The sequence below is a fragment of the Acyrthosiphon pisum genome, chromosome A3 (genome assembly GCF_005508785.2).
Source record: "Acyrthosiphon pisum isolate AL4f chromosome A3, pea_aphid_22Mar2018_4r6ur, whole genome shotgun sequence".
NCBI lineage: Eukaryota > Metazoa > Arthropoda > Insecta > Hemiptera > Aphididae > Acyrthosiphon > Acyrthosiphon pisum.
The window spans coordinates 3,649,084-3,663,564 of NC_042496.1; the positions used below are offsets into that span (position 1 = coordinate 3,649,084).

General features: G+C 33.6%; 1 protein-coding gene across 1 annotated transcript in view; it reads right to left on the minus strand.

The window, feature by feature from the left end:
- Positions 1 to 13,385, minus strand: part of LOC100159877 (alpha-mannosidase 2) — a 191,154-nt gene extending 177,769 nt beyond the window's left edge. Inside the window, exon 1 of the mRNA XM_029491149.1 lies at positions 12,627 to 13,385. Coding sequence (XP_029347009.1) covers positions 12,627 to 12,995 — 369 coding nt within the window. The 5' untranslated portion in view covers positions 12,996 to 13,385. The remainder of the gene's footprint in view (positions 1 to 12,626) is intronic.
- Positions 13,386 to 14,481: the final 1,096 nt, after the last annotated feature.

Below are 14,481 nucleotides of genomic sequence, written 5' to 3' on the forward strand. Positions count from 1 at the left end.
GGTTGGAATTATAGACTTAAATACTACAAAAAGAACTCACGGTTAGCAACAGCTGGTTGAACAACAATAGTCAATACTATATGGTTTTGTTGTAATATTATTATCAACAATATTAATAAAATAGTTATCATAATGTGTCTTAATCACGATGTAGAGAAGATATCTTTTCTACATCGTGGTCTTAATAAAACTGATCATCTATATAGACAGCTGATTGAATATATTTCCAACGTTAAGGCAAATATTTACTTTTACAAAAAATTATACAAATACATTACGTCTTATAATTACATATGATTAAATTACTCTTCAGCAAAGGTATTAGGTATACTGGTTTCTGCACAGAAACGTCAGAAACTCGTCCCAAACATATGCCGGTTAATTCATATTGGTTATCGTATGATGTAATTAGGTACGGTATATGATCTTCGACCATCGTCGACAAATTGTGTATTGTTTTATCCGACAAAAATGTAAATAAAAACTACATCATAAACACGTATTGATAATAAGCTTATCATTTTAATATTGAGATATTCAGAGTAATTTTTACGAACTAACCGCAAATATATATTTCCGTTTCCACACGCGTTATCTTATTAAGATGTTTTATATTTTTTTGATCGAGCGAATAATTACAGTTGTAAGTTGTAGTTTCCCTCTCTGTGATCTCCGCTCGTCTCCCTAATGTGTATTAGCACTTCACCATTTCTTTTTCTTTTCTTTTGATCAAAACAGAGGTGAATTTATTTATTTCTCAGACCCTTTCGAGCGATTTAATTTCCCAAGTGCTTACCTGTGTTTTCTCTTATTAAAAGTCCATCCAAAGGGGGAATTTTTAAACGTTCACAGCACCACCGCCAGCATCACTGTGCAGGAAAATAAGTTTCACTCTACCGCAAAAACTATCGGGCATAATACCTTTATTCTTTCAACTGCGGCTATATCATATTAGATATAGGTACTTATACATAGACGGTGCGTACGCAATGCTTATTCTTTATATTTATTTCGCTCATTGCAACATTTCATCGTCCCGTAAACGGATAAAAAATAAAAATGCTCCATCTCCCGCGGACCAAAAATATTCGTGCCCAAAGGTCTGCAGTGGAACAATTTAAATAATACGATATAATATTGTACGGCTGCTACAACAGTATAATAATATTATAATATAGTTGTAGACGACAAGAGTGGAAAAAAAAAATCTATAGTAATTCCCATTCCATGATACGATATCTCGTTCGATTTTTCCCCTCCCCCACCATCATCGTAGTATACTATACTTTGATTGCCATGAATAATGCTAATGACGCGTATATATGGTGTTATATATTTTTTCGATACAGATTGATCGCTATCAAAAAAGACCTTTTGCATGTACCTATATGTACATATATAATGGTGGTTTATTAGCGAGAAAATCATCGCTGGTAAAAAAAATTGCCTCCATATTGACTGGCACGGGTATTAGGTACAATACTACCTATACCTACAGCATACACGAGAAAAATAGAATATCACGTATTATTATTAACATGTTCAAACGTTTCGAAAAGCTTAAGGGTACTTTCGAAAATATCCTTAATTATTAATCATACTGTTTAATAGCAATAATTACGTTTAATTACCCGTAATAAACGTAATAATTATGGCAAAACCATAGCACCATTATGCACGTACGTACCTAAATATATATATATATATTATAATGGCAATATGCATATTATTATTACTATTATTGTACAACCGACAACCTTCGTTCGTATATCTTGACGTTGGAATTTAACAACGAGAACCTTGAATCGTGAAAAAAATCAAAAGATACACATCAAAGTAAACATTGTATATCAAAAAAAAAAGTTTTTGAAATTACGTTTATAAAAACGTACACAAATTTGTTGTCGGTAGTTATTTTTACTTGGCTAATAATTAATGGAAATTAGTGCCTCAACACCGTTAAACCCTTTCGCGTATTATAATCTGCCCCCATCTAATGCTTCTTTGAAAAGGAAAACCTAAGTTGGAACTCATGCGCGTTTTTAATAATTTTCGGTGCTTATAAAACTATATAGGTACTACATCAACATTCGACATTATAGTGATGATGGTAATTCGCAGTCGATTGAAACGCGTTCGTAAAAAAATACAACATGAAATCTGTATGGGCAAATCAAAAGACGATTTAATGACATTATCCTATTATATTGTGACAATATCGTATTATGTTTGCGCAACAATGCAAACATTATTTACCCGTATTTTATTATTAAAAGTTTCGAAAACGTGAGATAGATATTATTATATTCAATTTTCTACGATAACGACTTTTTTATTATATTATGACACGATACAGAATAATTTTTTCGATAAGTGTACCTACTTAAAAGTTGAAAGCGTGCACTAACGGCAGGGCGACTAATGGGAAGGAAAACGATGACAATATTATTATTCGCGTGTGGGGAAATCGCGAGCTTTTCCTCGGATTTTCGATGACAAGCTTATGCGGTAACCCCGTGGTCACCAACAGCAACCAAAAACACACCTAAATAATAAATTATTATACACTCCAATAATGCTATCGCTGTGTAACAACATGGTACAAAATGAATTATCGTATTGTTATTATTATTGTTATCATCACAATTATTTTGAAGAATTTCTAACTGACAAATGAGAAGGAAAAACTGCTTAAAAATCGTGACATTTGTAATCGCACGACTTTTATTTTGAAACTGATTTTTTTGTATAATATTATATTATATCCGATGAGGTAGCTGTTAAGTATATTTAATTTATTCAGAAAATGATGTTTCTAGAAACCTAAGTGAGAAACGCTTTTTAATAATGATTTGTTACGGTGGGTAATATTTGGGATATAAAAATATCGAATTTGGACAATCTGTTCCAACAGTGATATTTAAATGAAAACTACGAGTCAAATAATTTATATACTCGAAATGTGTTAATCGTTTTCCCTAAAATGTTCAAGTGTCTTAACGTACATATAAATAGGAATATATATTGAAAATTTAAGTATATAAACTATAAAGTAATTTCAACCGATGAAAAAGTTATATAGTATCTAATAATAAGTATATCTAATATGTTTAAAGGATCGACAATATCTGTTAAGACAATGTACCTAAACTAAATTGCTAGTAGAAAAAAAATACTGTTTATTATCGTGGCATATGTGTAATGTGTATATAGATGCCTCAAAGCCCAAAGGTCAAGGCGAAAGAAAAGTTCAACCCTATTTTGTAGGATATGATTTGTGGTTTATTTACTTTTATTTATTTATCTACGAGTTTCAAAAGTGGTACATTCTGAAAGATAAGAAATAATAATACTGTCTTCGTGACAATGGAAATAATTTTGAAATATCAACATAATATAATAATATTATAGGTAATAATATGTATTTCGGAGGGTATTCAACTTATAACTTATAATACACTTCAAGTAATATTTAATGGCTATTATAGTCGTGGTCGAATATGGGTGAACAATATTTTAAATCCATTGATTAAATCCTGAATTAATTCAATAAACGAACGTCATCGTATATAGGTAAATACCCGATAATTACCTGATAATTGTATGTGCGCGCTGCTAAGTACTTTCTTCGATGAAAAAAATAGAATGGTCAAATATCAATAGTCAATATGATAAAATATGATATTAACAAACGCGAAAACGGTTAAAACTATAAGTACCTAGTCATTTATTTTTATAAAAAAAACTAGGTTTATACCTTTTGTGAAAATTATGACTATATATAATATAGGTACCTAGTATGTTTAGTGTGTATTTACTTTTGAAACATTATTGTATACATTTATTAAACCTTTAGACGTTTTGTGGTTTAAATATTATAATATTATATTAATCACTTATACCTATCATTGATTATACGAAAATATGCGATATTATCATATTATAATGAAATACGCCGTCACTTTTCGAGGGATTGAAACGCGACGATAATTTAAGCCAATTTTAAGGATATTTTCACAACGGATATTATAATGAATGCGTTGCGGCGGTATAGACGGTATTATGATATGGCGCACCGGAAGTTGAGCTTGTTAAGCTTATCGATACCATAAAAATAAACTGGCAGACCTATTTACGACGTACAAACCAAACACAGTTGTTTTAAAATAAAAATTTTAACTACTGCTGCAGCGGGTTATTATTATTATTAGGTATTATGTAAATAACTATCGGTGTTATTTAAATCTGAAAAATCGTGCAAATACTATTAGGTAAACGCATACATAATTACATTAAAGCTTCAGCTGCACAATATCCACGCGTGATTTATGTAGGTATTTGATTTTTTTTTCATTAGTGTCAGATAATATCATTGAGTGCACATATTATAAAAAACCCAACGAGTTTCATTAAATAAAGTGTAATAACGAATTACGTGTGATGTCCAGATGCAGAATATTGCAATTTAATCGATTTTAAAGATGAATATAAATTTAATTAAAACAAGTCAATATTTGAAAAACTTTGGTGACCATAATATTTTATAGAGTGCTGCAGATATCGTGGCACACAACTTAAATGCGAATAAAAAAAAAATGTAATACTGATACTGCTGGTAGACACGTGTGTGGGACGTTCGTCGTAATAAAATATGTTATTATATTATTATAATCGAAACGAATGTCTGGATAACCGCATATAGCTAGTTAGTATACCTACTATAAAGTGGTACAGTCAATTTTATTATTTTTATTATTATTATTATTATTATTATTATTTAAACACAAATAAGTAGTTATCATTTTTTTTTATACCATTCGTCCTATAAAACTAACAAATTTTAAATTTATTATGAATATGACATTGGGTTGTGCTAAAGCACATTTAAGCAATATAAGTAGCAACGACTACTGTCAATTTTAAAATAATTGTATTCAGTGATAAGTGATTTATTTTATGTATTTAAATGTAAATACAGGCGTACACCACAACAACGTACATGAAAATGTAAATTTGAATATCATTAAGAGGACGCCACACCCGCATGACGTGTTGTCTCCGTCTGATAAAATTTAATGTACAACATAGCAAATTTTACGTTCACAATAATAATTTAGTGGCCGCGGTGGCTATGATCAATCACGCAACGTGGTCGAGAGTAAGTAACGTCCGCTGCCACTAGTTCCCGGATGGGTGACCACCCGGGTTCGTCCCACCTAACTCTTCCGTACCAACCTCGCCAACCTTACAGACTAATGACCTCAGTCGTCGAAACCTTAATCTAATTAAAAAATAATAATAATCTATTTTACTTTATTGTTTTTAAAATTAGGCTATTAGCTGAGTGAACTGACCTATTATACCTCGTATTATACAATTTAAAAGTAAGATTGTTATCTGGGGAATCTTGGAGGCTTTTGTTGTATATATTTTAATTTTGAAGAGGGTAGTAATAAATTTGAAATGTACAAAACATTTAGTTTTAAAATGCTCATAATTTGCTTCGTGATCAAAATATTAATAAAAGTTTCCAAGATACCCTAAATAATTAGTTTACCATTAAATTGTATAATAGGTAAATTAACTCTGGTTTTAAAAATAACAGGATTAATGTGAACGTAAAATTATTATTTGTTATGTTGTACGTATTTTGAAGACGGAGACGGCACGTCGTGCGGGTGTGGCGTTCTCATATTATATTAATATTATATTTAAGAGACATTTTATAGTATCTATAATCAATATTGCATAATGCATAGTGCATGTATAATGTATATTATAAACCAGAATATATTTTAATTTTCATGATTCTGTCACACGTCTCGACATCGGCCAACGTGGTAATTAATCTCGACTGCTATAATTAATTCCATAATAATTTAATATCGGTGTGCGGTCGTTTAATAAATAAGCCAACATCATCTGAATGTTACCTTTAAAAATAAAACCCCGGCGGTCAGATAAACAGACGGCCCCTTTGACGTTAAGCCGGCCGCTCGGAGACAAATTGAGTTAAAACAAAATCAATAGTAATAATTATTATTTGTTACGTTACGGGAAATGCGGTGGCGGAAAAACGGAAACCCCAAAAATTAGACCTGCCATCCGTATATATACATTATACTTGTTAAGGTTTATGCCCGGATTCGTGTATATATATATAGGTATATTGCCGTGGGGAGGTTAAGGCGAATACAATTTGACTCCAGGAATAGCGTGAAACACTCCACACCTGTCCCGGAAACCCTTATAATCCTGTTTTCATTACAAGCGGTCTGAGCGGGTACTTTTTTATTATTATTATTTTTACATTTACCCCACGAGCGCACACAATGCGTGTCCGGATTCGACGTAATAATAATATCATTGTGGACAGCGTCGTGTATACCACCAAAATGTCACGAATCGCAGCGGAGAATTCAGCGAAGAAGGAAGAAGCCTAAATAGAACACGGTGGTGTGCGTTCGAGGTTGTGTGTTTACGGGTTCGATGTTTCAACGATAATAATAATAACAACAATAATGATAATAATACCCTTCTCATGCCACACCCACCCCCCCTGCACACCACGGTGCTAAAGGCGCATTGCCATCCCAGAAAATACCTTAGGTGGTCGTCAGGTGCAACTGGAAATGTCTGTGAAAAGGTTCACTGAGACAATATGCCGGCGAATCTCACCCCCACCACACAGCTTGACCGAGACTCGTCGGCGTCACGCTGGTTAGGTTAGGTAGACGGTTCAGGCAGACGTTCGGGAGGGTTACCTATATTATATATAGTTTTAGTTATATTACAACCGTGTATGTATAATATATACGTGTGTATGGGATGGGGGATGTACAGATTGAATATTATTTTTGGTGAGATTTAATATTTCAAAGCAGCGGAATACTATTGAGTATATTATTATGTGCCCCGCGCTTCTTTGTGTCAATAAAACAACCCTGGACACACGTACGTTGCGCCAGCCCCCCCCCCCCCCCCAAAGTAAAATCTATAAACAAACTAAACAGATATTTAGCACGTAATTCGCCCTAATTCGCACGACCTTCCTTCCCATCAAAAAAAAATAATTCACCTCAGTAAAAATAGAATTTTGTCTTTATTTATTATTATTTTCTATACTGACGAAAATTTATTTGAGATAAAAAAAACCTCGATTAAATATAAAAAATCTAAAAAGAAACTCAGTAAAAAAATTTGATTGAATTAAAAATATTAAACAAATCTAGATTGAAATTTTTTTATAAAACAAAGTTTTTTTAACAAATATAGACTTTTTTTATTATATTTACATTTTTATTAGGTAAATACAGCTTTTTTTAAATTTAAATTGATGTTTTTACAATAGTTTTTTATTCTACTTGTCTTTTTTTATTGAAATGCAAATTATGAAAAAAATCAATAAAAAATAAAAAATATTGATTGAATTGAAAAAGTTAAACAAATCTTGATAGAATATTTTTTATTATATAGTTTTTTTATCAAATAAAGTTTTTTTATTTTATTTACATTTTTTCTTCAATACAGATTTTTTTCATAATTTGATATACTGGGTGATTCTTTTATCAAACACTTATTATTTCAAAAAGTAAAATTTTTTGAAAATATTTTTTTACATAGTTTCGCGTGTCGCCAGCCCCCCCCCCCCCCACGATTTTTTTGATTTTCTAGGGGAAGGAAGGTCGTGCGAATTTTCAAACTAGGCGTGCGAATTCGTGCGAATTACGTTCTAAATATCTGTATAGTTTGTTCATAGATTTTCCTTTGGGGGGAGGGGGGGCTGGCGCAACGTACGTCCTGGACATCCTGTAGCATAAAATAAACATATTTTTGCGTGCGCGAGTCGCAATGATTATTATTATTCTGTTATAATATGAACGGATTCTACGCGAACACGTACCTTTTTTAACATTTTCAATCGCCGTTTCTCTTATTATTTATTACATATTATTATATTACATATTATTATTTTAATATATTATATTATATTAACAATAGTACCTACCTACGTTTATAATATCAGGTAGGTTTATATTATAAGCCAGCGACCTATATGCGGGTGTAGTCTCTACGAACTAACGCTTCGAACCAAACTCAAAAGTAATATAATATTTAAATTGAAATTAATATTCTCGTTAAGCTATGTACAGAAAATCTCAAAACTTTATTATTATATACTAATACATAATAATACTCGGCTGTGTTCTCACGAAATAACTTTATACAAGTATAGTTTATTTACACATGAAAGAGCAATAAAACGTCATCGTGTAGGGGTAATATAGTTTCGGACTATGTATATCGAAAAACGATCGTGTACAATGTACATGTTATATTTAGACGTTTATGTTTTACGAAAAGAATACACAGGTTAAACACTTTTATTTATAAATCGTAGTACATGAAGATTATAAAAATATGCTTACAATTTGAAAAACTTTCAAAAATCAATCGTACACGATAAACAGTTTGGACACCATATTCCGAGCCATATTCTATAAATTAGCCGTATAAAACAATTATTTTAAACGTAATTTTATCCTTAGACACCAAACATACTAACATAATATAGTGACGAAAATGTAGAAGAATAGTTAGGTAGGTGTACATAATAGAATCCATCGTATGAGCATATAATATCATGTTGCAGACGATCAATCACAATATTGAATATTAAATAGATCATCTACCTAGTTCACTTTTAATAATAATAAACCAACATTTAGTACGCATAAAATTTCCATTATATCTATAACGTACTACCAACAAGTTACAACCTAATGGAATTTAAGTGTTGCTGAGGAACTGTCACAGTGTCACAATGTCACCTATTATAGCTATATACAGTATACAAAAGCTATACCGAGTGTATCTACAAAACATACCTTCTAATATGTTATATTACAAATCACGATTATAATATAATACGATATATACTATTATATTATAATAGTATATATCGTTCGTCATCTGTCCATGACGTACAATATACGTTATTGATTTATTTCATCCGGTAAGTCTCATGGTAGCCACGAGATAACGTTTTCTTTTATTTACCTCGGAAGTCGAGATGACGGCAAGGACCGATCCAGGACGGTTTCCATCGAATTTCATACAGCGATAATAATTATTATTATTATTATTTCTTTATATATAGTAGTAGACGTATATTATATGTGCTATGTACCTACCCTACCTATATTATATTTTTCCAATAACTCTGAGTAGTTCCAAAGCAAATAACGAGTGTCACGATGAGACCGAAGCACAATACATTAAACACGACGACAGCGATTCGAGCAAAGATGTAGAATTCTGAATTATTGATATAAATATAAAAATAAATTTATTGAAGAGATGCTGGAAATGAAAACTGTGAGATTATCAGAAAACGTAATGATTACTGAGAACCGAGAACCGAATGAAAGTGAGCGAGGACGCGTTAATGCAGCGTAGATTGCTTAGCTAGTAATATATAATTACAGTTGTAGGTAGTATACGTTCCTGGAATATTTTTACCACAAATACTAATAAATTATTATGTACCATAAAGTTCAAAATATTATGGAAAGAAATATTTTCCAGGAAAACTAATAAAGTGGAAATAAAATTATTATTAATATTATAAAATTAATTCCGATAAAGTTCACAACGAAAGTCTTACACGGAGCAGATCAGTGGCTTGCTATGATAGAGTAAATAAGAAAATATCCCCCGAAATATCCACTATCTGCGTTTAAAAATTGATACAACTACCGAAGAACCTAACCGGTAATAAAACGGTATACTAATTAAACTATATTAAGTATTTATATTCTATATGTAGTATAGTCGAAATAACAGTATATACCTATTACCTACACTACGCTGTACGCTGATTTTTAATAATAGAAATATAGAATACAACGGAGAATACAATTAATGTTTTATTCATTATTACTTACATCATTGGAAAATCAAAACGATATTAACGACAATCACAATAAAAATGTATCTATAGGTACAGTATATATTATACTGTGTTTGAATAGATCATTTTCACTCAAAATTAATTTTTTTAATGGTCATGTTTGCAATGTGCGTGAAATGTGGTTTGAAAATACCTAGGAAATAGATTTTGTCAAATCGTAAATCTTTCTATATTTTTTCAAAAGTTCAACAAAAATATAATATAGGATCGGTGTAATATTTTACAATAGTATCGTACTAGTTAATTACTAGTTACTCAAATATTATATTGTCGAAAAGCGAAAAAAAATGAATCTTATCACCACATAGTATTATACTATATAGGTATATAAATTGTTATCGCACGCGACTTTCTTACAATTACAAACATAAAGAAAACACCGGAGAACATTGTTGAGTTTGTTGGCGTTAATACATATTTGTTATACTATGTGTGTGTGCAGTTTACAAAACGAGGAACAACGTGAGTAGATGACTTATACGTAATCTACTTGTGCAACCACACACGCTCGACATCGACTGAATTGGATGAAAGGATTTATTCGCAACTAATAATATTATGAAATACCAATTGCACATTTTATTGACACCGATCATAAACTCGATTGTAAGACATTGCCCTAAAATACCTAATAATTGTCATCACGAAAAAAAAAAAATTCGCGCGTTAAGACAATAATAATAGTATAATATCATTCGGTTCGATTTAAAAAACGCGATTAAATTAATATTACTCCGCTATACGACTTTGAATACGTTTCTGACAATAATAATAATTGAATACACTGTAGTTCTGAAGAAAAAACAGGTTCTAAACTACACACACATAACGAGAATAATAACGATTTTGATTTATGTGCGTTTTCACATAAGACTGTAAACATAATATTTTATGATTCCTTACGAATCGTCGTCAACTTGATCTAAATTCTACTGATTTTGGTACTTATATAGTCCCCGACTAGAGAATATATTATGGTGCCGAATATATATTTTGCATTTACTGACGCAACGAAAAATCAGCGTCTTCTCTTTGTTGCATGTGATGCGCGACTCCGTGAAGACTTTAAAATATCACATGGATATAGGTAGGTACGCCACTATCGTCTAACTATGTATTGCATGTAAATCAACAGAAAATTTATTTTATATTTCACGCATATATCTGTGCCCTGTGGTAGTATAGCCGTGACGTTTCGATAAAAAAAATACATATCTTTCGAACGTAAGCAAATAATATCGTATTATTATATAAGTTGTAGGTACCTATACAACTCTGTCCTATTCATAATAATGGTTGAAATGCAGTTGAAGACTACTGCATGACTCGAGACTATTACATTTTGTAATTCATTACGCTATTGCTACTATTTTATTTATATAGATTTACCATGTACCATGGTATACGTGGGACCTTATCGAACCTATCCGGGGCCATACGATAATAAAAAGACTTCCCCGAGTGCACTCGTTGACGAGAAGTATTATGTTAATATATCGTAGATATTATTTTATAGAAATGGTCTCATCTGCATTTGTTTATTATTATTATTATTATTTTCATACGTCTGCTCCCGATAAAAATATGTTCCGCCAGTGTGTTTATACACGACGATTCAGATAGGTACGAGCTCGACTGTGATGAATAAATCGTTTTTTTTTCACATTGACAATATTGTGTTCTTTTCATAATACAAATAGAATACCGTCATTACGTACTCCGTTTGATACAATAAGAATATATTATAGATGTCACTATACCTACAATGCTCACACACGTTTTGTCCGTGTAAAATCATAATAAAGGAGACGTATTATCGAAACGATATACATTTTGTGCCGGGCACCTGGACAAATTTCACAAATTTCAACATTAAACATTTTAAATTAATCATTTTAACAGGCTGCTTACTCCTATTTGTTCAAATCTAACATTAAGTATGCCTACTTAAAGACTGGGGAAAATCATAGTTTCAAAAATCTATAGGCACTTATTTTTTCTCGAACGAGAACAACACATTTTTTGCAAACTGTGAAGTAGATAATTTTTTGTTTTAAATACTGATAAGTACTTATATCAATATTGATACCAAGTTAAAACCTTTACATCTATAATAGCCTATTGAATAAGTATATAGGTACTATCATAAATAGGTAAAAATTATACTAATTCAATAGATAATATACTTATGACGTACATAGGTAGTTATATAATAATATATATTTATTTAAATAACAATTTATTAGTATACAAGTATACTCATAATTCATCGTTAAAATTTCCGTTTATAGAAAAAAACCATCCAACATTTGCGAAAATATCGTCTGCTTCACCACAGCTGTTTTATATAATTTTTTTAATTGTTTTTCACGGAAAATAAGGCATACTTATCCATTTAAACAAAAAAATGTTCAGATCACCACAGCCTAGCTATCATAAACTCATAAATAACAATCTAATAGGTCTTTGAAAACAAAATGGCCCTTAAATCTTGAGCATATGATAGGTGTACTTAACATGGAGGGGGGGGGAGCAAGAGTGCTTGAGAAATCAATCCTTGATGTACCAATAATAGTCAACAAATCGTTTCGGAACTATATTATCGTCAAAACCCACTCTCTGACAAAAACGGTTTATATGATATCGGTCTTACCTGGAACTCGAACCGCGTGAACTCTGCCGCCGTGTCGATGGTGGTGTTGGCCAACCCCAGAACCGGGCAAGTGTCTCTGTCCACGGTGGCCGTCATCGGCGCGACTCTGTGGTGTTGCAGGGCGACGCCCGGCCGCTTCCTGTGCCCGGACGGTGCCGCGACGTCGTTGGCTGCCGAATCATCGACGGACCGCTGTGGCCACCCGATGGCCGGCAGTAACGCGGCCGGCTGTGGCCGGTCGTCCGCGCGACCACCGCCACCGACGCCGACGCCGGACGACAGGCCGTTGTAGTAGAAGCCCAGCGTGACCAGCGTGCTGAGGGCCAGCACGACGGCCAGCAGCCGCTTGGCCACTCGACCGCCGTTCATGTCCACGGTTCGTGTCGGACGACGACCACCGGCATGCGTTTCGGCCGCGGCGGCTATACCGCTATCGGCGCGTGGCCGGATGGTGCACACGGAGGACGGCGACGACGATGACCGATGACCGATTGTTGCTGCACGTGCGAAACTGACCCGTAGGTAGGTACACGTAATAAATTAATTATATTGTCGGTTTGTTTTTCGGTTATAACGCGTTTTACCTCTGGATGACGACCGACGAACGGGAATAATGTTCAATACAATAATATTGTTGTTATTTCGAGTATCGCGACGTTAAATTTTCGGTTTGAACTCGACGGCGGATTCGACCGGAACGCGACGCGACGCACGAGAGACGACCGGACGGCACACGTTGTCGAACGAGACTGAGACGCCGCCGCTGCCGGCGACGACGACGACGACGACCACTTGGCAACACGAACACGGCGGCGGCGATGGCGAGCCCCCACGGTGAGTGCGTGTGCGGTTTCGTCGAATAACCGCCGCCGCGGACTGTTTCTGCCGGTCGTAAGTCCTTTTAAAATATTTTGTATATTATTATAATGATAATAATATTATAATAAGTAATTTTTTTTTCCACGAGGCATATTTCCGTACATACATTATACACCGTACGTATAATATTATTATGTCACCCGCTGGGTAAGACCGCTTCCAGCACGACCCAACAGCTGATGTCCGCGTCTCAACTGTACGATGCACGTTATATTATTATAATATAATGTCCTAACAAAACGACATCGACCAAGAATAGATATGCCAGCTCACTGCGCAGAACACCTTAAAATCCGATTTTTTTTTCTTTATGCAGGAAAAACACGCATCAATGAAATTAAATATATTTTTGTCACGCCTGCACCGAAAGTTTGGTTTTCGATAACGATTGGAGCGTTGTAAAGCGTCCTTTTTCCGTCTGGCGGGCGGTAAAGTGGGAATCCCTAAATGTACCGGGCGGTAAAGTGGAAATCCCAAGAAGTGCTGGGCGCACGTCATATCACGCGCGTATCCCCTGCGCGACCAGACACTGAAATCTATACCACGGTCCTTACAAAACATGAACTTTTGGTTACATCTTATATTATATATCCTCCATGCCTGACGCTTGAAATAAATAAAACCAAATCGTTTCTTTCGTGAAAATATATTGTTGTCGCCGTAGAATTATGGTCTAGTTGTTGCGTAGATCCCTGCATTATACCTCTGCCTTGATCGACGAATGCAGAGGCGTGACAAAAAATTGTGTCAAGATTTTCAAGGAAGAAAATTTGAGTTCAAATAAGAGCGTTCAAGAAGTTACAATATGTGCAATATACAAGCGATACGTACCAGACTCAGACTTCGATACGAACCGGTACGTAACTCTTCCTGTCGGTACGCATGCATAGCTATTCCATATCGAATTTTTCTTCTTGAAAGTCTTCTATGTGTGGTTCGTGCGGGGAAGGCAATTTCAGCCCGTGACTGAAATAGC